The 21,977-nt window shown below is 48.3% G+C and overlaps 1 protein-coding gene across 1 annotated transcript; it reads right to left on the minus strand.

Moving 5' to 3' along the window:
* Positions 1–5,906: 5,906 nt before the first annotated feature.
* On the minus strand, positions 5,907–21,259 carry LOC144752761 (uncharacterized). The gene is made up of 3 exons (XM_078640616.1): positions 20,839–21,259; positions 19,994–20,563; positions 5,907–6,469 (listed from the first exon to the last, which is right to left on the minus strand). Exons 1-3 carry the CDS (start codon positions 21,257–21,259, stop codon positions 5,907–5,909), a joined length of 1,554 nt encoding a protein of 517 aa, XP_078496742.1.
* Positions 21,260–21,977: the final 718 nt, after the last annotated feature.

The raw sequence follows: 21,977 nt of genomic DNA on the forward strand, positions 1-21,977 counted from the left end.
TTTTGTGACATTACCATCTACTCTTTCTAATACACTGATACAAAAGGGATTTAAAAGCTTTAAATAATAATAATACAGTACAAAAGATAAATATACACATTAGCAAAACCTGTTCAACGTATTATTCACCAATAATTTATGAATTGTATTGCATGAGGGATATTTTACATCTCAAGCGCTCATTAAATCATCACACATTACATTCTTTATTTCATACTTGTATTGGATACAGAAAGGAATCCGTTTTGTTCAGATCTTTCTTATTGCAACGGGCAGCACGAATACAGCACATGTGATATTAGTGCAAGCTTCCTTCATAAATGGTGAAGCAAAAAAATGTATGGCCAAAAATGAACATGGGCAATAGCAGGAGCCTCAATGTTTCGCCAAACTGCACCATCTCCAACACTAACTCAGTGCCATTTGTACAATATTGTCCATCTTAGGGTTAGCAGCAGAAAAACTGCTTTGCACACAAAAACTACGTGAGAGTCAGGAAAATGAAGGGAAAAGGGAGCGAGGATATGAGGGAAGCATGATCTCTGTAGCCAGGTTCCCAACAAATGATATTAGGTATAAAGCAGAGTTCCAGTTCACATGGAAAGTGAAAACAGAGTGCTTCTCCCTTTGGGCCACTTGCGGCTATGGCATCCCGTCAACCCTTTCATCTCACACAGTCAGGGTCGGGAGAGCTAACTCTGGCTGTGCGACCCTTTGTATATGCCTCCTTTCTGGCGCTGCGTGTCCAGATACTCCTGTACTCCTGCTGGGTTTGTAAGAATGACTTCCCATCACCCAGCAGGAAACCATATGGAGGCCATGACCCATATTGCGATGAGTTCTTTGTTAACTGTCTTTACGCCCTTTCTCTGTATGATGGTGCATTGACGTGGATCTAGGAAGATGTGTACTTTTATTCCTTTGCATGGTCAAATTACTTTGGTTCAAACTGGCCTTGGTGATAACTTCATGCTGCTTGGAGTCATCTGGTTCTTGGATCAGCATGGCAATTCCCAGATCTTTGCCAGATGCTTCCTTAAAGGGGAGACAAGTGATGCTGGGCACTCTCACTGGTGCATCATCTGTCTTCTCTAAAAGCAAGACTGACACATCCAGAATGTGTTCGAGTATCATGCAAAAGTCAAGGATTGGAAAATGACTGCAATGACCTGGAATGTGGTGAGAACCCTAAATCTTGGACTCTGAATTACTGCCTCCAAGACGAAGCAGCACCAGCACTCCCGCAAAATGCAGCCATTACAGTGTTTGCAGAGATTAATATTATGGGAAGCCTCCTTTGACCATGGAATCTGAGCCATGAATGGGCTTTCGTCATATTACAAGATGCATCTTCACCATGGATTAGAACACCAAATACATGAAAGAGCACTTGAGCTTGCTTGGTTCCCTCCAAATGCTCGAGTCTAGCTCAACACCAGTGACTTAAGTAATTTGTCCTTAACTATCACAGCTTTGTAATAAATATATAAAGTCTCACAGCAGTTCTGGAGTTCATCTTTAACTTAAAAAAACCTCTGTGCACCTCGTCAGAAGGCTTGGACGAGAGACGGAACATTGCTGTTCTTCTCCAGTTTCATGGACTGGGTCAAAGATTGCAAAAAGCCTCTTGTTCCCGACCCTGAGGTTGTAAATGCCAGAAAGTGCCGACGACTGGCCTAAACTTTGTGTTTCGAGCTTTAAGATCCAAAGATCATATGGCTGCCACAGTCATGATGCCCCTCTCCTCCCTTGGGTGAGGAGCCTCTCCTGATAGTGGATTGTTGCTGTCGAACGCAATGAAGATAAACTACGAAGGCACAGAACTACCTTCTGGACCTATCTCTACATCCACCGGTGAAAGGACCTCTTTCTGCACCAATAAAGGTAGAACTTAAAAAGTAATTGTTTCTCTTTGTGGCTACCACATGAGATCCTGTGGGGTGCATCACCACGAAAGAGTCTCTGTGTTCTCCCAACTGATGTCACCTGAAACTTGTGACTATTAAGGTCACATGCTTTTACCAACTCCAGAAGGCTAAATCTATTGGCTCCTCTGCCCTACAGTATCTTCTTCCGAATTATATTGCTGTTGTAAGCTGCTTTGAACTGGGCTCCACTGTTGTAGGTGGTGAGCTTCAATGGCTTCCATGTATGTGCTTCCGATTGCAACATCTGGTGCACAAGGAATACAAGTGTCCGACCCATTCCAGAATCCCATAACACTGACTAGGCTGAACACAAATGTCTACACTACAGCTCTTTGCTCTTCAAAGTTATACTTACTAGGGGTGCCAGTCTAATATACTGATCATTGTTCTCTCTGCTCGTAAAGTACGGCTGGAGAAACTGCTGCTTAATTTGCACTTTATGCCACCTATTTTGTATAACCTTGACGCTTAACTTGGTCTTTCATACCTCATACTATTAGTAACCCCTACTGGTAAAGCTCTGCGGACTGGTTTTGAGTCTGTAATTATTACGATAAATCCATATATCACAGGAAACTGAAATATTTGCGATATTCCCCAGTTCCCTGGGAAATTTGGATTTTTATAGCATTGCATTTTGTGCAATAAAAGCCCACAAACATGTAATATATAGTACATATGTACAAGGACAGAATGTAATAGTGTGGGGAGGAGAAGCATATTATTGGGCAGAACACTGGTAAACGAATGGCTTCACGCTCCGGCAGATCACCCCACCTATAGATTAGAGAGAGGGACAATGGCGCATTGCACCTGTTTGTATTATATATATGGGGGTAGGGGGAAAGAAAGACGGCACCCAGCAATGCGGGTTACTATTGAGGTATGGGAGAGAGCGACTAGGATGATTGGCTGGACACACAAGCCAATGAACCAGACCCCGATATGGCACTGCTCGTGGCTAAAGGAACTGCATAAACTAATGGGGTTTAAAAGGTGGGATGACATTGGAATCTCCATGTTAGATGTCCTTCCAGACGCTGAGGCTGGATTACGGATTGCACCACACTCAGTACCTGAAATATGCGCAATTGCGCCATGCATGGAGGGCAGACAGGGCGCTCTCCTCTCCCTTGCCAGAGTATGCCCCGCTTGAGGGTTGCTTACTACAGGAGCAAATCCAGTGCAAAATAGTTTTGGGCTAAGATACTGAGGGAACTGAGTGAGATACTGGCGACGGCTCTCCTGGTGGAGCCCAAACTGGTGCTGCTGGGACTAACCAACGATGTCGATCTGACCCGCCCACTCTAATTTTTGTAGCACTAGCATTAGTGGTGGCTAAGAGAGACGTGGCCCGGGCGTGGGGTGCTCCCATACCTCCTCGGAAAGGAGACTGGAGAAGGGGCATGGATATGTATATGGCAGCAGAGAGGGTCACATACAAAGCTAGGGGATTCCCCAAGAAGTTCACTAGAGTATGGGGGAAGTGGAGACGATAATCATCCAGTCACCGAAAGATTTTATTATTAACATTAATGAGGGAGAGAGGTCTGTATGAATCGCAACGATCATCAGGTAGGGCTGGTTTGAGGAGTGTGATAATAACTGCCTCCCTCAGCAGGGGTGGCAAAGGATCCTGTATCTGGTGATTCCTGGTACTTTTCCAGAAGTTGTGGGGCCAGTAGGTGAGCGAGCTCCTTGTAAAAGGTGGTAGTGAGCCCATCGAGTCTGGGTGCTTTATCCGCGGGGAGGCCACTGATGACTTGCTCGATCTCTTCCTTAGTGGTGGGGGAATCTAGATAGGTGTGGTGAGCACTGTCGAGCCAGAGCAGTTGTATAGTATAGAATTCCTCTGATAACTCGGCCAAGCTGAGAATCAGGGTGGCGATATAAAGCTGGGCATAACAGAAGGATATCATGTTCTGTAGCTAGGTGTGGAGGACAAAGGTTGTACTAGGAGTCAAGGAGTTCTGCTACGTAGCTGGATGCATGCAGGTTCTGCAGCAGACCTGCAAGAATATTGTCCGGCCTGTCACCCTCCCCATAGCATCTAGCTTCAGCATTGTGATGTAAATAGCGAGTCTTATGTAAGGCTTCCTCCTGAAACTCAGATAACTTGTCTCGGATACTGGCCAGAATGGCAGTATCTTTGGAGTGCAAGTATCACTGCTCCTGAGTTCGGATATCCTGCTCGAGCCAGGTTAGAGACCCCCGAATGGCCTTCAGGACCACTGATTCCTTAGCGATACAAGAACCACTATTAACAACTTTGAAAGCCTCGCAAAGTACAGAAGGACATTCAACTGAGACCACATTGTGTGTGAAGTAGTCTATGTTTTCTTTGTGAATCTCTTCCCAAAATACCACATCTCGCAGTGCTCCTGCAGGTAAGTGCCACAATAAGGCACGGAGAATCGCCTGGGGGACCTCAAGCACCATCAAGACAGGAGCATGGTCTGAGAGGGTCCATAGCAGGTGGGATACCTTGGAAATCCAGGTCTGGACATTCGTGGATACCAAACAAAAATCCAGCCTAGACCATCCATTGTGAAATACTGAGAGACAAGTGCATTCACATGTGTGGGAGTGTGGGAGGCACCACACACCTTGAAAGCAGTTGTCAGGTTCTATTGTGTTGAACGTTGTCGTAGCGTGTGGGTGCAGGTTTTTAGAGATGCCAGAATAGACCAGCCAGTCATCCATTACATCGTTAAGGTCACCACCCCACATGATGTCACAGGTCCCAAGACCGGAAATCATTGGCCAAATACCAGAGAAAAACTTGGGTCGTCCCTTTTGGAACCATACACAGTAGCCAGTGTCACCGGCTGCCTGTGCAGGGGATCCGCAAGTATAACATACTGTCCATTCGTATCAATAAGGGAGTGGGACAATTGCTATGGAAGCTCCCTGTACAGCCTAATCAACATGCCCCTGGCATTGTTTGAGTAGGCGGAGAAGTAGGCATCACCACACCATCGGGTGCACAGACCAGGGGACGAAGGAACGTGTATGTTGGTCTCTTGTAAGAAGCAAATGTAAATATTGTGTCTGTTGAGAAAGGCATGGACAAGGTTTTCTTTCCTGTGGTCATTGAGGCCACAAATGGTAATGCAATTTAAATTGGCCATGTTACCTACAGGGAAGAGGTAATACATATGAAGGGCACGTGCAGTGTGATAAGTGGTGAGCAGATGTGGACAAAGGAAAAGTGGTCCCTTGGCAGGAACTGAGAGAAGAAATGCAAACAAAACCATTGCCCAAAAACATGACGCAAACCACCCCCCTTCCACTCCAACACCCCAATTAAGTTGTGATGCACATCCCCACCTTCTCCCCGGCAAATCGTTTCCAATAACATAGCAAGAGCGGGAATCATTCCTGCGGACGGGGAAACACCAGGCATACAACCCTGCCAGAATTGGCTGGGTGGCCGAACAAAGAGTCAAAAGGGCGACCTATAAAAATGTTGGAGCTTGATTGCCAACACAGAGTATAAAGGAACATACACAACAAGTAAAACAAATGTGCGGTTCCCTGCATAAAAAAAGAGAAATGATATCAACAGCAGAGATCCCCAATATGTGTGGGTGTGATAGACGAAGACGGTGGCCAGATGCAGCAACAGTTCAGTCATTGTCACTAAGTGGGGTCTCCTCAGTGGCTTTTGGCAATCCCCAGGGGGACCACAGCCCTTGACATCACGTTTGGCAAATTTTAGAGCTGATTTTGCAACTGTAAAGAATTGTAACTTGCCCTCGAAGAAGACCATCAGCCTGGCCTGGTGTAAGAGAGCATAGGGTATTTACGCTTTTTTAAGAATTTGCTTGGCAGGCAAGAAGTTGCAGTGAGCCTCTTGTACTGACAATGTAAAGTCTGGGTAAATGGAGAAATTGTTACCTTGGTATTGAATTGAGCTGCGGTACCTTGCCAGCCGCTGGACCACATGGCGATCCCGGTAGTTTAATAGGCAGGCAACTATGGGGCGAGCAGCTGTGCCCCAGGGCAACCAAGGGCCAAGTGAGCGATGAGCGCGCTCCACAATGAAGCCCGTGGACAACCCACATCAGAGAGGTCCTGCAACAAGGTCTCGACAAAGTATTCCATCTTGGAGATCGCAGTGGATTCCGGAATCCCAGTGATCCGGAGGTTGTTGCGTTTCGATCGAGCCTCCAAATACTTGTGTTTGGCTTTGATGAGGTCATGAATCTTGTTCGTGCACAGCAGGAGTTCCTTGGAGTCAGCATGAAGGTTGTCCACATCGGAGACATGGTTTCCCAGTTGATCAAGTCTGGTTTCATGTTTATCAACACGTTTGATATGATCTAAACGACTAGTGAACAGATCCAGTTTGGCGTCTATGGCTTTCAGACTTCTCTTTAAGTCTCTAAGTAGCTGTCTGAGGTCAATCTCCTGGGGGCTATCATCCTCTGGGTAGTCTGAAGGGGGCCCAGAGCTCTGGCCTTGCTCTTCCTGGCAAGTAAGGCATCTACTCTCGAAGAGTTTTGATTGTTTTGCCTCATGTTTCCCCATGATGAGGGCTGCAGGCGCAAACGATAGACAGGCGACAAATGAGCAGAGTACTAGTTGTGAAGGGACACCTTGTGTGCAATGGTGCTGGCAAAGGCATCCAACGTGAACAGCCCTCAACTCCAAAAGATAGGTGTCCAGGAGAATATGGTGTGGCTCAGTAAAGAGATCTGTGGAGCCCCCACACCCAGGGAAGGTTTGTGTGCCAGGGGGCATGAGCAGGCTCAGCCATTAGGACAAGAGTTCAGCCTGCTTGTCGACCACGGCGTGTAACGTATGAAGGCGAGGTGCTGCATGCTCGGTAAGATAGTTCTTTAGGTCCCCTGCCGAATTAGATGCCTAGATGCAGAGATCCCGAGGGACCCCTATTCCACGTGGATACTGAGTGACAAGACCGAGGTTTTGGGGCAGCAGCCCAGGTAGGGAATGGCTGAGGCAGTGCCCCGTGTACAATTACATCCTGGGAAGGCTGGCAGTCTAATTAGGTGCATGGACCGCCAAGCCAAACTTAGTAGCCTCAAGTGTGTCTGCACTGGGTGGATTTCACAGAGCAGTGTGCGACAGCACCTACGGTCAGCGTGCCCCAGTGGCACAACACAAGGACAGGCCCCACAGCAGGCAGCGGGCTCGATGCAGAAGGATCACCACAGCCCGCGGCTTGCGGCAGCAGGCCCACTCCTCCCAGGGGGCCCAAAAGGCACATAGACAGGGCCCAGCAATGCTCAAGTCAGCAGCCGGTGGAAGAGCAGGCATGGGCACCAGCAGGTCACACAAGCTTATCGGGTGCGTAGAGAAGCAAAAGGGCCAATGTCCAACTCACAGGCCTGCTGCCAGGGGAAACCTGGCCCGCTGCCAGGGGAAACCTGGTCTGGGCAGCCACTCGCAGCCCAAACAGATGCATACCACCACATACCGCCACACGCAGGCATTGGGAGGGTCCTGGAAGCTAGACTCCAGTTGCAACACCAAGCAATTTAAATTGAAAACTGGGCTGCGCGTCCACAGCGTGGCCCTAGAGAAGTGGCAGCAGGCCCGCAGCAACACTCGAGGTGGGCTCAAGCTGGTGCGGCGGGGTCTGGAGGGCAGATGGAATTAGCAAATGATGACAGGTTCTGCACCTGGGTAAATGTTAGGATTCTTAAACTTGGGTCAGTATATTAATCTTGAACTAGTGGACATGCTGTGATTCTGAACGTGGGTGAATGGTAGAATACCTAACCCGGGGTCTAATATATCGATATACAACCAGTGGAAATGCTGTGATTCTGAACGTGGGAAATGTTAGGATTCTTAAACTGGGGAACATTATATCGATCTGCAAGTAGTGGGCATACTGTGATTCTAACTGGGAAATGTTAGGATTCTTAAACTGGGGAACATTATATCGATCTGCAAGTAGTGGGCATACTGTGATTCTAACTGGGAAATGTTAGGATTCTTAAACTGGGGTCCAGGAGATTGATCTACAACTAGTAGACATTCTGTGATTCTGAAACCAGGGAAATGTTGGGATTCTTGAACTGGGGTCTAATATATTGATTTATAAATAGTGGATATGCTATGATTCTGTATGTGGGATTCTTCAACAAGGGAACATTATATTGATCTGCGAGGACTTGAGAGTGTGAGAGTACTTTTTTGGGGGGAAACAGATTTGATTTGTCAAATAGCACATATAGAGCAGAGTTCTGTACCCCAAAAACCTCTGCATAAGAAACATATATCATCCTGACTTTGACTCTTTACATGAGCAAAACACGGAAAAATGGAAAGCAATACAAATGAAAAACCAATAAAGTAACTATAACCCCACAAACCCACCCCCCATAGTACTAACGTCCACTCCAGAGCAACACATTAAAAGTAAAGGCATTGTCTGCAAAAAGCATGGTCTGTCATCGCACAAGAGATTATGGCCCAGATGTAGGTAATAGCAAATTACCGAATGTTAAATACCGAATTTTACCGATTCTGTATTTACTATCCGGTAATTGCTATGTAGGTAAAAAAATCGGTAAAAATACCAAATCGGTAAGATTCGGTAATTACCGATTCGGTAATTACCGAGTCAGTATTTGCTATGGAATCCTCTGGGCCTTGAAGCCCATAGGATTCCATAGCAAATACTGATTCGGTAATTACCGAATCGGTAAATTTACCGATTTTATAAGGGGGACAGGGTGTCACTTTGACTCCCTGTTGCACCCCTGTTTCAGGCTTGTGTGCCATGTGGCACACAGACATGCCCTAAGGGCATGTCTGTGTGCCACATGGCACAGGTGTACATGCACAGATGTGCATGTACACAGGAATTCGTTATTTACCATGTAATAGTATTACATGGTAAATACCGAATCCTGAATTAACTGTTAACAGTGCAACCTACATAGCAAATTACAGATTCAGTATTTTTACCGATCGGTAATTTTACCGAATCGGTAAAATTTACAGAATCGGTAAATTTACCGATTCTGTAATTTTACCGATTCGGTATAATTACCGAATCTGTAGGTTTTTCAGACCCCTACATACCAATGTCCAAATACCGGTCGGAAACGGCCGAAAATCGGTATTTTCGGCCGTTTCCGACCGGTATTTGGACACCTACATCTGGCCCTAAGTCCTGTATCAACAAAATAGAAAGTTAGGCTGGGTCAAGGGGCCTGCCATCGAAACCGGCTCCAACTCAAAGCCTCGGTAGTCCGCCCATCGCTTCCAGATTTTAAAATGTTTAAGCGGGCACCCCCTAGCCGTGAAAATGGGAATCTCCAACCCCATGCAAAAGGCCAGAACGTTCTTCCACGCAGACACTGATGGCGCCACTGGTGCCTTCCAAGCCCTGGCAATATCTCTATTAGTCAGAGTGAACCCTAGTAGCATAAGATGGCATATGTATATGTTGCCCCCAACCCCGTCCATAACATGTATGAGTACCAGCTTCGGCGAGCAGGGAAGGTCCCAACCCAACACTTCAGAGAGGCAGGCCAAAACTCCCCTCGAAAAACGCGCCAATGTAGAGCAGTTCCAGACTGTATGCAGCAGAGTACCCTCCTCCTGCTCACATCTGAGACACACAGGGGAAACCATCAGACCTGCCTTCCACAGCCTAACCCTGGTGAAGTCTACCCGATGAAGGTACTTGAACTGGATGAGGCATAGACTGACAGCTAGGCGTAGACTGACAGCTATGGCAGCCCCCCCGCGGGGAGGCCAGGGCCTCCGTCCAGTCCTCCTCCTCCAGTGGGGACACATCACCCTCCAAGGCCTCTCTAAGGTTCTGCATCATGGGGGTGCTATGAGTAACCAGGGATTGGAACATTTTTTAGATCTTGTGGTCTTGGAGATCTAAACTCGGCTAAGCCCTCCAAACTAGGGGAAATAGCATGTCTGAACTGAAGATATCTGTAGAATTGGGTTTTTGACATATGGAAATCCTTCTGTAGATCCTGAAAGTACTTCAGGACCGGCCCCCGCATTACGTCACCCAGAGTAGAGATACCAATACTGTCCCAGCCAAAAAACCCAGGTAAGTAGCCAATTGTGGCAGTCGCCCATTGTGCCAGAGTGGAGTCTCCCGCGTCAATCTATTCCACCAGCCCATCCTCCTTAGAGCCTGCCGCCAGATTTGGAATACAACCTTTGTGAAAGGCGGCAAGGAGTTGCGCAGTGGTGCAGAGTATAGTATAGTGTGTAAAGAGAGATACCCCCATGCATCTCCGTTCAACAACGTAAGGAGGGTCGGCCTTATCCCCATACCACCATTCATTTAGGACAAGCAGGCGCGAAGCTATGTAGTACGATAAGATATCAGAGGTCGCCAGCCCCCCACAGTATGTAGATTGAAAACAAGTCTGTAGGGCAACTCTGGCCACTCCACCAGCCCACATAAACTGTCCCAGGGCCACATTGACCAGTCGAAACCATCTGGGAGGGATCAGAAATGGGTGATTTTGCAGATGATAGAGTAAGCGGGGGAGCGAGACCATCTTAAAGATGGCTGACGTGCCATATATAGACAATGGCATATGGGACCAAGCCCTAAGATCCTCCCGCAAACGGTCCCATACTGAAGCCAGATTTCTATCCCAAGATGTGGTAGGCGAGTCCAATAAAAACACTCCCAAATATTTCATCCCCCCAGAAACTACCTGAACGGATGATGCCCAGGAGCCAAGACCCACCACATCCCCGAGAACCCAGAGGGTGGACTTCCGAGGGTTCATGTACAAGCCAGAGGTCTCCCCGAAAATCTGCATGAGGGGAAGCAGGTTCGGTACCGTCCTGTCTAAATTGGTGAGGAAGAATAGCACATTGTCGGCATACAGAGCGATACGATCCGACAGACCATGTGCTCATTCAAAGCCCGTCACTTGAGTTTCAATCCGCACCCAGGCGGCTAAGGGTTCCGTAGCTAAAGCGAACAGGTATGGAGACAATAGGCAACCCTGCCTGGTGCCTCGTCCAATGGAAAACGTGGAGGAGATAGAGCCCGCTACGTGCACTGACGCGGTGAGGTCGGTATAGAACAATGTCAGATAGGACAGGAAGCGAGGTCCAATATTCAGCCTGCGTAGGAACACGAATAGATACACCCAACTAAGGACGTCAAGTGCCCTATCCATATCTGCCAGTAACAATGCTGCTCGTTCTCCTAACCCCTGAACGGCCGCAAGAGCAACATGTGCTCGATGAATATTGTGGCGAGTCGCCCGCTGGGGCATAAACCTGGAGATGGACTAGAGAAGTCATATGAGACCGAAGGCGGTTAACCAAGGCCTTAGCCAAAATCTTGGCCTCCACGTTTAGGAGAGAGATAGGGCAATATGACTTGTGGTGATCGGGAGGTCTACCGGGCTTGTGGAACACCACCACTTCAGGGTGTCTCAAGTCTCGAGGCAAAAAGCCCCGCTCCCTGGCCTCCTCCACCACCCTACGGTTATGGGGCCCTAGCTGCAAACATTATTGTTTAAAAAATTCACATGGAAAGCCATTTGGCCCTGGGGCCTTTCCCGTATGCATGTCCCCTAAAGCAGCACCCAATTCTTCCTCTGTGAGTGGAAGATCAAGCTCTGCACTTGCCTTGTCTGATAAAGCCTTAGGCGGAAGGTCATCCAAGGAGCGGCCTAACACATCTGCATGCAAACACTCTCTGGGGGCATATAACTGCATAATATGTAGCAAAACTTTCTGCGATTGTAGAGGAATCCGTAAGGGACACCCCATCTGGGCCTACAGCACCAGGGAGGGCATGGGGGTACAGTGTCCCCTGACACAGACTGTGGAGCAGCTTACTGGATTTATCTCCCCACTGGTAGATCCTGCTACGGGTTGCTAACCAAGCCTGGTGGGCCTCGTCCAGCAGGAGATCTGCAAAGCCCTGTTGTACCAGCAGCAATTGTCGACGGACCTGCTTGTTCTGGCCATCCCTACTTCGGTTCTCCAGATCGATAATCTTAGCCTCAGCTTGTAATAGGGGCTCCCTACGCGCTCTGGGGGCTGCCGCGCAGAAGTAAATATCCACACCACGTATTGTGGGCTTCATTGCTTCCCATAGAAGATCAGTCCCATCCACTGAACCTATGTTAAGTGTCAGATATTGATCAATAGCACCCTCCTTATGCTCACTATAGTCATCTTTCTGTAGGTTCCAGGCCGAAAGGCGCCACCGAAACGGCTGTCGCGCACGGCCCACCTGCAAGGTGAGGGCCACCGGCGAGTGGCCTGAAAGACCCAGTGGAAGGATATTTGCCTCTACCACCGTGCCTTCAGCCACCCGGGGGACAAATAAATAATCAAGACGGGATTAAGAATCATGAACCGCCGAGAGATACGTGTATCCCTGGTCTGTCCTGTGCAGTGGGCGGCAAGGGTCCATCCAATCAAGCCCCATCACCAGAGAGTACAGTTTGGTAGGCTGTCGGACATCTGTAGATCCCCTGGGCCTCCAGCGGTCCCTGGCCAGATCCATCACGTCATTCCAATCCCCCCACTATGGACAGGCTATCTGGTGTACCTGCCCACAAGGCCATAAGTCTCTCTACCATACCCCAGAAGAGCGGTGGGGGGGCATGAACACACCCCAGTACCATAGTTTCCTCACCCAGAGTACCCTGAAGGAACAGATATCTGCCCAGAGTATCTCCCCATGTCTTAACATGTGTGTAGGGAACCCGGCGATGAATCAAGATCGCAACCCCCCGACAACCCCTTACAAACCCCGAATGGAATATCTGGGTGTAGCCAAAGTGTTGAAAGCATGGTGCCTTAGTCCCCATGAGGTGCATTTCTTGCAGCATGAGAATGTTGGCGTGGGCTCTTTTGGCCTGCTTGAGAATAGCCTCACGTTTGATTTTGTCCACCGCCCCCCTAACGTTCCAGCTGATTATCCGAAGGGTCCCTTAGGGATCCCGTTGGCTACCTGACGGAGCTGCCATGTGAGGCCCTGATGCAAATCATTGATATATGAAAAGGTGTATGGTATGTGCAAGGTGGCTCTAAACTAGTGTAGGACAGTGCGATTGGAGGACAAAAACTATAACAACCCAACAATTCCCCCCAACCCCCACCTTACACCTCAAAAACAGTGAAGTACCTGTCGCGGCAGGTGTGGCCAGCAGACTCCAACAGGAGGTCCTACCCCGCACCCGCCAATGGATCCCCAACTTACAGCCCATTGTCAGCTGCTCTCTGCCTGTCAGATAAGGTCCAACAGAGATACAAGAGTACTTGTTTTGATTAGGAACCGGGGAGCACTACACGGTTCAAATCCTGATGAGGGCCATAGCATTCTGCTGAGCTGAAAATAAAGGACCAGCTATGATCCTGACTAGAGTGGACTTGCACTGATTTTGAAACTGGGAGATATGCCACAGTGCTGTACCGTGGGAGGGTGGGAACATTCTGAGCTGCCAGTATTGGCCATGCTATGATTCTGAAGTTGGTGGACCTTCTGTGAATCTGAATTTGGGGGACATTTCATGAAGGTGATATTGAGGTCATGTCAAAATTAGGGGTGGGTGACAAATTCTGTCTTCCAAAAAACTCAGCAAAGCGGCACAGAGCAGAGTTTTCCCTCTCACGTGGCTCACCAATTTTAAGTTGACGAGTGATAAAAATCATACACGAGACCACCTCCAGGCGAGATTTCTTAACGCGGGCGGTCGCTACCACTTGTGTTGGGATACCTGCCACTTGCATTGGGGAAGCTGCCGCTCGAGTAGAACATCTACTCGAGCAGCAGAAAGAAGCAGCGCCCTCTTGTGCGGCGCGTGGTGCCTTTCACACTGATTTTACAGCTCAAGACCAACTCCCAGGGCTACAAATAAGCCGAGCAGTGCGACTTACCACACCCTGTCAAATGATGTAATGAGATACCATTTCCGTTCTGCACAATATGCATTTTCGCTGGTGTGTCTGCTTAATGTGTTTTAATGTAACCACTTGATAGATATTGAAGTATTCCATCTCAATGCAAGGGCTTGCTCAGTAACATGTAGAGGGAGGGCGTCCCAGATTTACCTGCAAATATATGGAAAACATTAAGGGGCAGATGTATCAAAGCAATTTTTAGTCGCAAACGCTGCGATTCGCAAAAAAACAGCGTTTGCGACAAAAAATTTGCAAAACTGTATGTATGATGGAAATCGCATTGCAAAATTAAGAAATTGCAAAATTTGGGATTCCTTAATTTTGCGTAAGCATTTAAGGAATTGCAAATTGCGATTCCTTAAATGCAATGCATCAAGCATTCAATTTTTGCGATTTCTCCTTAAGAAATCGCAAATTACCACCAACTTCAAGTTGGTGGTAATTTGCGATTTCTTTCACAAATGCACTTTTTGCCATTTGTGAAGGTGCCATATGGTGCACATACATACCCTTAGGGCATGTATGTGCGCCATATGCGCACACATGTTCATGTCAGGGGTGCATCAGGGTGACCTTATGACACCCTTGCACCTTGAAATTATTCTCAATTTGCGATTCTCAAATTGCGAATCACAAATTGAGAATAACTTCCCATTCATTCCTATGGGCCTCCTGGCCCATAGAAATGAATGGGAAATTATTCCTTAATTGCGATTCGCAAATTGCTAACCGCAATTAAGGAATTTTAAGAAATCGCAAAATAATTGTGAATTTCTAAAATACATCCCTATTTGCAAATCTCAAATAGCGATTTCTAAAAAATCGCTATTTTAGATTCGCAAATCAGGATGTTGATACATCTGCCCCTAAGTCTCTGGAATGCTAAAAGACAAGCCCTCAGCTCTATTATCCCTGATGGCAGGGCATAGACTCCCAGATCCATGGTCACTAGACAAAATGATGGACCCCTGCAAAGTTTGGTTTGGGGTTCTAAAATTTTACTTTTGCTGACTACCTCATAGATTAAATGATACTTGCGCTGAGCTGGCCCTGACCATAGGGGCTTCAGCGGGGTCTCTGTTAGAGTACTGGCCAGAACTCCACGTGTGACCTGGCACTGACATAATGTGGAAATAGACTACCAAATCGTGTGGCAGTTCCAACTAAATTATGCAGCATGGGAAAAGTAAAGTATTCAGCATATTTTGTGACATTACCATCTACTCTTTCTAATACACTGATACAAAAGGGATTTAAAAGATTTAAATAATAATAATACAGTACAAAAGATAAATATACACATTAGCAAAACCTGTTCAACGTATTATTCACCAATAATTTATAAATTGTATTGCATGAGGGATATTTTACATCTCAAGCGCTCATTAAATCATCACACATTACATTCTTTATTTCATACTTGTATTGGATACAGAAAGGAATCCGTTTTGTTCAGATCTTTCTTATTGCAACGGGCAGCACGAATACAGCACATGTGATATTAGTGCAAGCTTCCTTCATAAATGGTGAAGCAAAAAAATGTATGGCCAAAAATGAACATGGGCAATAGCAGGAGCCTCAATGTTTCGCCAAACTGCACCATCTCCAACACTAACTCAGTGCCATTTGTACAATATTGTCCATCTTAGGGTTAGCAGCAGAAAAACTGCTTTGCACACAAAAACTACGTGAGAGTCACATAGCTGCCAAGGTTTCAGATTGCTATGTGTGACATTTCCATAATTTTTGTGTAATTATGAGTGACATTTGAAAGACCATGAGTGACACTTTCTCACGAGCAACATGAAGGAATGGAGACAGGAGAAACATATAAATATCAGAAATTCAGACCAATTTGAGCCACGAGAAACTCTAAGAAGGTCTAAAAACTGCTGCAAAGCACCAAAAATGGAAGGGCACTCATCAGAGGCAGCCTGCATGACTGCAGTTATCAGTAATAGAGGGCAGGCAGGCACTGCAGCAGCTCAGAAGATGATCTGAAGTGCAACTAGGAGATTACACTGTCAGTCACTCAGACTCAGTCACTTACTGATTTTGTAAGCCTGGCAAGCTGGAGCTGTGGCATAAGGCAGGCCCCGTCACACTCAGCAGCCCGGCTGCATGTCTCCATGCAGCATGAACTTCACAAGACAGTTTAGGAACTACTTAAATGAATGCAGGATTTAACAGAAATATATACACTTCCTTAAACAAGAACACAGGTAGCCATTGGACATGAAGTGTCTGCCTGCACAACAAGCAACAACTGCCTCTACTCTTGAGATATGCAATAAAAACATGAAAACATACCAGATAACGTCAGATATAGAAGTGGTAGCAATGCTTGTTTTCTTCAAATTACGCAGTGTTCCTACGTGTAATGCGTTGAAAGTCATGCTCTGTTTGCATGAGATTCGTGCAGAAACGAGTGTCTTTGGTGCTCCTGAAAAAACATTTCCCTCCTTGAATACTTCCCTTGAGCTACCTCTGCAAAGACACTCGGACCTCAACCACAGTTTGACAGTCTGATCTTCAAAGCACCATGTCGTGCCTGGAAGTGAGTCAACTGAGCTATAATACTAAAGCCTGCAAGTGCAAGCCAACACTGCTATACAAACATGCTCACTGTACTGGGGCGCTGTGGTGTGGGCACTGTTTCAGCCTGTCGCTTGCTGGTTATTGGGGCTGTTACAAATAAAAAGACAATGAAGAGTTCTTTCACAGCCACAGGAGAAGTTTCACATCAATTTAAACTGACTTGCAGGGCTAACAGGGCATCTGCGGGTGAGATGCACATTTTGTTCGTATTTAAACCAAATTTTGCATGTTCCCGAAAATTGCGGGTAATTCGCCAGGTGTGCATTGATTAAGATATCTTTCTTGATTTTGGGCTAAATAGAAGTGAATATTTTTTTTCTTTTTCTTCACTGCCTCTTTCAGTAGGGGAAATACATTTTCTACTTCGCTTCTTTAGCAGTGAGGTCGTGTGCTGCCTTGCGCTGATGGGCGGCTGTCTGTGTTTCCAATCAAGGTGTTACCGATTCTAAATGGGAGCCTTTGAGATGTAAATGCCCCCTGCCTTGTCAATGAGCTGCTGAATGCTTCTGTGCACCAGGACCAGCTGTAAAGCAGGGAGAGTCCCCGCTGCGGGTCTCACAGCATGTGCCTCGGCGTTTTCACACTACCTCTGACATAGTAAGATTCAGGCTAAGATTAGCTGCGGCCCTGCTCTCGAACCTGGCTCAATATTAATTTATGGGGCTGGATGCGCCTATAGTCCACCCCGGCCTCGCAGCCTGTAAAACTTTTATTGGAGCAGAATTTGAAAATCACAACTTTCCCATGAAAAGAATGTGATTTTCCCAGGTACGCACTCTAGGCGTAGTGTGTGGGCTGGAATGGCGCCAGGGCCTTAAAGGTTAAGAGGCTGGGCACTCGCCCCGCCCTCTGACTTGACGGGTGATCGATTTTTATCATCCTAATTACGGGCACCTGGACGCCAACAAAGATGATCCCCCAGGGCCCATGGATGGCGCTGCAGCAAGGATTAACGATCGGATTTACCAGAGAGGTTGAAACTCCGACCGGACTTTACTTGAACAGTGACCTGCGACTGGCGAGAGAAGCACTAGAGGGCTCAGGTGACAAGGTAGGTGCTGCCATCGCTGCTTCCCTTCTGGTACCTCGGGTGAGTTTATTTACCTCCATGTTACGTATGAGGAGGACAGGCAGTGCATGCCAACATCAATAGATTAAATTGTTAGTGCTTTAGGAATGGGGGCTGTAGTCAACACTAGGGGCCCGATGTAGGTAGGCCGTTACCGATCGGTAACGGCCGAAAATACCGATTCTGGGCCCTTACCGATCGGTATACTGGCATCGAGATGTAGGGCACCAAAAAAAGTACAAATCGGAGCGAAAACCGAATCGGAATGATTACCGAATGTAAAAGAATGCGATACGTACATACCGAAAATCGGATACAGTACGAATCGGTAACACACCGAATCGGATGCAAACACCGAATCGGTGCATGTACAGAATCGGTAGTGACACCGAATCGGACATAAGCCGAATCGGTGCATGTACCGATTCGGTAGTGACACCGAATCGGACATAAGCCGATTCGGTGCATGTACCGATTCGGTAGTGACACCGAATCGGACATAAGCCGATTCGGTGCATGTACCGATTCGGTAGAGACACCGATTCGGACAGAAGGCAAATCGGAGAACCTACCAATTCGGTAGATTCACCGATCGGGAAAATCCCCGCTTCGGACAGATGGGGAGATGTAGGGAGACACAGAAACACCGATTTTGGCTCAAAATCGGTAGAATCCACTCGGCAATTACCATGGATTACGATCAGGTGGTAACCAACTCCAACCCATAAAAACAGCCCCAAAATGCATTGCAACTTGCAGGATGGCAGCTTTTTATGTCATAGCGAGGCGGCTACGGCTACAGCAGCAAGGAGAGAGGGAATGGCAAAGAGAGGAGCAGGTATACAGACAACGTATCACCCTGGTCATGCTGACAGATGCAGAGATCCTACAGCGGTACAGGCTGGACTCAGAGACCATCACAGACCTCATTAGGGACCTCCAACCCCTGTTGCAGCACCCCACCCCAAGGGCACACGCAATCCCTGTGCAGGTGCAGGTGCTATGCTGCCTACACCTGCTGGCGTCTGGCAGCTACCAAAGTGTAGTCGCTGTGGCAGGAGGGGTGACCCAGAGCAGCCTGTCAAGGTTCTTCCACAAGTTCCTTGATGCCATGATCCAGAGGATGGCCCACTACATTTCCTTCCCTGCAACCCAGGCAGAACTTGTACAGACCAAAGCAGACTTCTACCAGATGGCAAGATTCCCCCACATCATTGGCTGCATAGACGGCACACACATTCCGATTTGCCCACCATCTGACACAGAATACATCTACCGCAATCGGAAGTCCACTCACACCATCAACGTACAGGTGATCTGCAATGCGAAATGCGAAATGCACCATCACAGACCTGGTAGCAAAATTTCCGGGTAGTACCCACGACTCCTACATTTTCCAACAGAGCGGCATCTATGCACGGCTGATGGCTGGGGAATTTGGAGAAGGATACCTCCTAGGTGAGACACATCATCAGCCCCCCATAACCAAAAACAGCAAAGTGAAATACATGTATGCATGTAAGTAATTTTACCCCTTTTCCTTCTAGGCGACAGTGCATATGCCCTCCGTTCATTCATTCTCACCCCCTACCTCAACCCCTCTACACCCAGCCAAAGGAGGTATAACCGTGCCCACAAAAGCACCAGGAATGTTGTGGAAAGGACATTCGGCATCTGGAAAAGCAGGTTTAGATGCCTGCACAAGAGTGGAGGTGCAAGGCAGTACACCCCCATCACCTGTTGCAAAATCATAGCTGTCTGTGCAGTTACACAACCTTGCGGTGAAGAAGGGCACTGAGGTGGAGTTGAGTGACTACGAGGACCATGATGACGACGAAGCTGTGCCACTAACACAGCCAGCTGGGGTGTGTACGCCAAGTGATGGCAGATATAGACGTGAGGAGATAACAGCAAACTATTTCTGAGTGAGTACAAATGCACAGACAGGTGAATGGTTGTGTTGAATAAGCAATTTTTAATACTGTTGCTACACAGTTACTGCACTGATGTGCAACAAAAAAAAGGTGTAATGTCAATGAAAACAAAAGTCTAGGGTCCAGGTTGCCTCACCCGCCCTTGCTAGGCTATTTCTTTGAGCGCTTTGCAGCCCCACTGTGGTGTCCCTCACCCCCTTCAGAATGACCAGCGGCATCTGCGGAGCGCCTGGTGCTCCTGCGTGGCTCTGACGCAGCGCTGGCCGGGCTGCTGCGGCTGCTGCTGTCCCCAGCATCCCCCAGGTCCAGGGCAGGATTTGCGGCAGTGTTAGAGATGATCAAGGCCTCCATTGCTGTCGTGATGCGGGCCATTCCCCTTGTCAACTCTGCGGTATTTTGTGCTAGACTAGACTCCATGTTGGCACCACGCTGACAGAGTTGTGCCGTTGCTGCAGCAAGGCGGCTCAAGGAGCGGTTCTGCACCCGGGCATCCCGCCTGCGCACCACCTCTTGCTCCTCCATTCTGCCACATAACTGTGTGATGGCAGTGGTTAGCCTGGCTAAACCTGCTACTGCCTCCTTGTTGGAATCCACAAAGGCCTGAAATCCTTTCACCATTTCCCCCATCTGCAGGTTGTGCTGCAGGAGCTGGCGTTGGCATGCCATGATGGATTTCGCCTGCTGCCTTTGGATCTTCACCATATTGCCTTCGAGGCCCCGGAACACACTGGCCTCCCGTGCTGGGTCTGCAGTGGTGGGAATGGCACGGCGCCGGGTACTGCTGCTGCCCGCCTGCTGCGTGGGCTGGGGTGCCACTGGTGGGGGTGTGGTGCTGGCCGGGGCCTGAGCCCCTGCTCCCAGGACAGGGTGTACTGGAGCCACAGTGGCAGGAGCTGGTGTAGGTGGAAAGAGCTCCCTTGTCGGGGAGTTCTCTGGGGAGAATTGCAAGGAGGGTGTGCTTTGCATTTGTGGGGAGTGAGGTGCATCAAAGTCAATTTCCAGGTCTCCCTCAATATCCAGGCCTATGGTGTTTTCCTCCTCCTCCTCGGCAGCCTGACTCGTGCTCGGCCCTGCGAGTGCAGTGGTAGATGGTGCTGCTGCCTCCTTTGGCAGTGTTTGTCCGCCTGATGGTGCCCCTAGGTACAAAGAAGCATTTGTAAATAGAGTGCCGATGTATTACAGTCAGTACAATTAAAGCATTCCACATGTCCTAGCATCTCCGTAGAATGTGTTCCACTGTTTCATGTCTTGTGATTCTGCACTGCCATATTTTGATACCTACTGCTGACTGGATGTACCATGATGCTTGTCTCTTGTATGTTGGTTACAGTACTGTGCTGGGGTTTGGATATGCATTGTGTCTAATGGGGAGGTGTCTGGTAGGGTGTGTCCTGATGCGCATGCCTCTTACCTGTAGCTGTAGCTCTGGCTGAGCTGTCCAGGGTCCCAATTCCGGTCACGCTCTCCCTCTCAATGGTGCTGGAGACCAGTTCCTCCAGCTCGGTGAGGGGTGGCGCCGGGTTCCTGCCACCACCAGTGACTCCAGCCTGCTTCTGGATCTCTGCCATCTTCCGTTTGGTCAGGCTGCGGATGTCGTAGAAGCGCTTCTTCAGCTCATCCAGGGACCTGGGGGTGACACCCACAGCGTTGACCTTCTGACCGATATCGCTCCAGAGCCTCCTCTTGGTGCTTTCTGGCACATTGAGGGACAGCTTTCCGAATAGCTGCCGGTGCACCCTCACCACCTCCTCAACCAACACCTGCAGCTCGGTGCTGCTGAACTTAGGCTTCCTCTTCTGGCTGGACTTCTGGCTCTCACTCTGGTTTGCCATCTTGCTCTGAACAGTTCACTACCTCCTACTCCCACTGCTGCTAACTGTGACTGCTCAGCTCAGGCTGGCTCTCCAGAAAGTTCTTAATTGGCTGCACCTGCCAGGGTTGCCACTCCCTGTTTGGGAGGGGGAGGGGGAGCCACCTCATTGGCTGAAGCGGCTTTTACCGAATCGGCTATCTCCGATTCGGATATTACCGATTCGGTAAAATCCGAATCGGTATCATCCGATTCGGAGATAGCCGATTCGGTTTCTTCAATGCATTCCTATGGGCTTTTTGGCCATGGGTGTGTTTTCATACCTCCGATTCGGTAATTGCCGATTCTGATTTTTCCGACTCGGCTAATTCCGATTCGGTGGTAGCCGATTCGGCTAGTTCCGAATCGGTGGTAGGCGATTCGGTACTTTCCGATTCGGTCCATGCAGATTCGGTACGTACCGATTCACATTACCGATGCCGACCGATTCCCTATTATTTCGCTGTTTGTTTCCTACATCTCGTTTTCCGATTTCAGAATACCGATTCGGCCCGCCTCGGTATTTTGGAATCGGAAATTCCCTTTTACCTACATCGGGCCCTAGGAGTCGGCAATTGTAGTCACCATACACAGGCTGGTACTTATTTGGGCCTCGGCCGCCGTTGGCAGATGACTCAGTTCTGACGAGTGACGAGAAGACTTGCGGGTGTACTTCCATAATTGCGGGGAAGGACTCTACT

Source organism: Lissotriton helveticus, chromosome 5_1 (genome assembly GCF_964261635.1).
Source record: "Lissotriton helveticus chromosome 5_1, aLisHel1.1, whole genome shotgun sequence".
Taxonomy (NCBI): domain Eukaryota; kingdom Metazoa; phylum Chordata; class Amphibia; order Caudata; family Salamandridae; genus Lissotriton; species Lissotriton helveticus.

Excerpts from the sequence above, each read along its gene's own strand:
- LOC144752761 (XM_078640616.1), bottom strand. The coding sequence starts at position 21,259 with ATGGCAAACCAGAGTGAGAGCCAGAAGTCCAGCCAGAAGAGGAAGCCT. Across the intron at positions 20,564-20,838 it reads AGCCAGAGCTACAGCTACAG|GGGCACCATCAGGCGGACAA; the intron begins GTAAGAGGCATG and ends CTTTGTACCTAG. Across the intron at positions 6,470-19,993 it reads CAACAAGGAGGCAGTAGCAG|CCCTCATCATGGGGAAACAT; the intron begins GTTTAGCCAGGC and ends TTGCGCCTGCAG.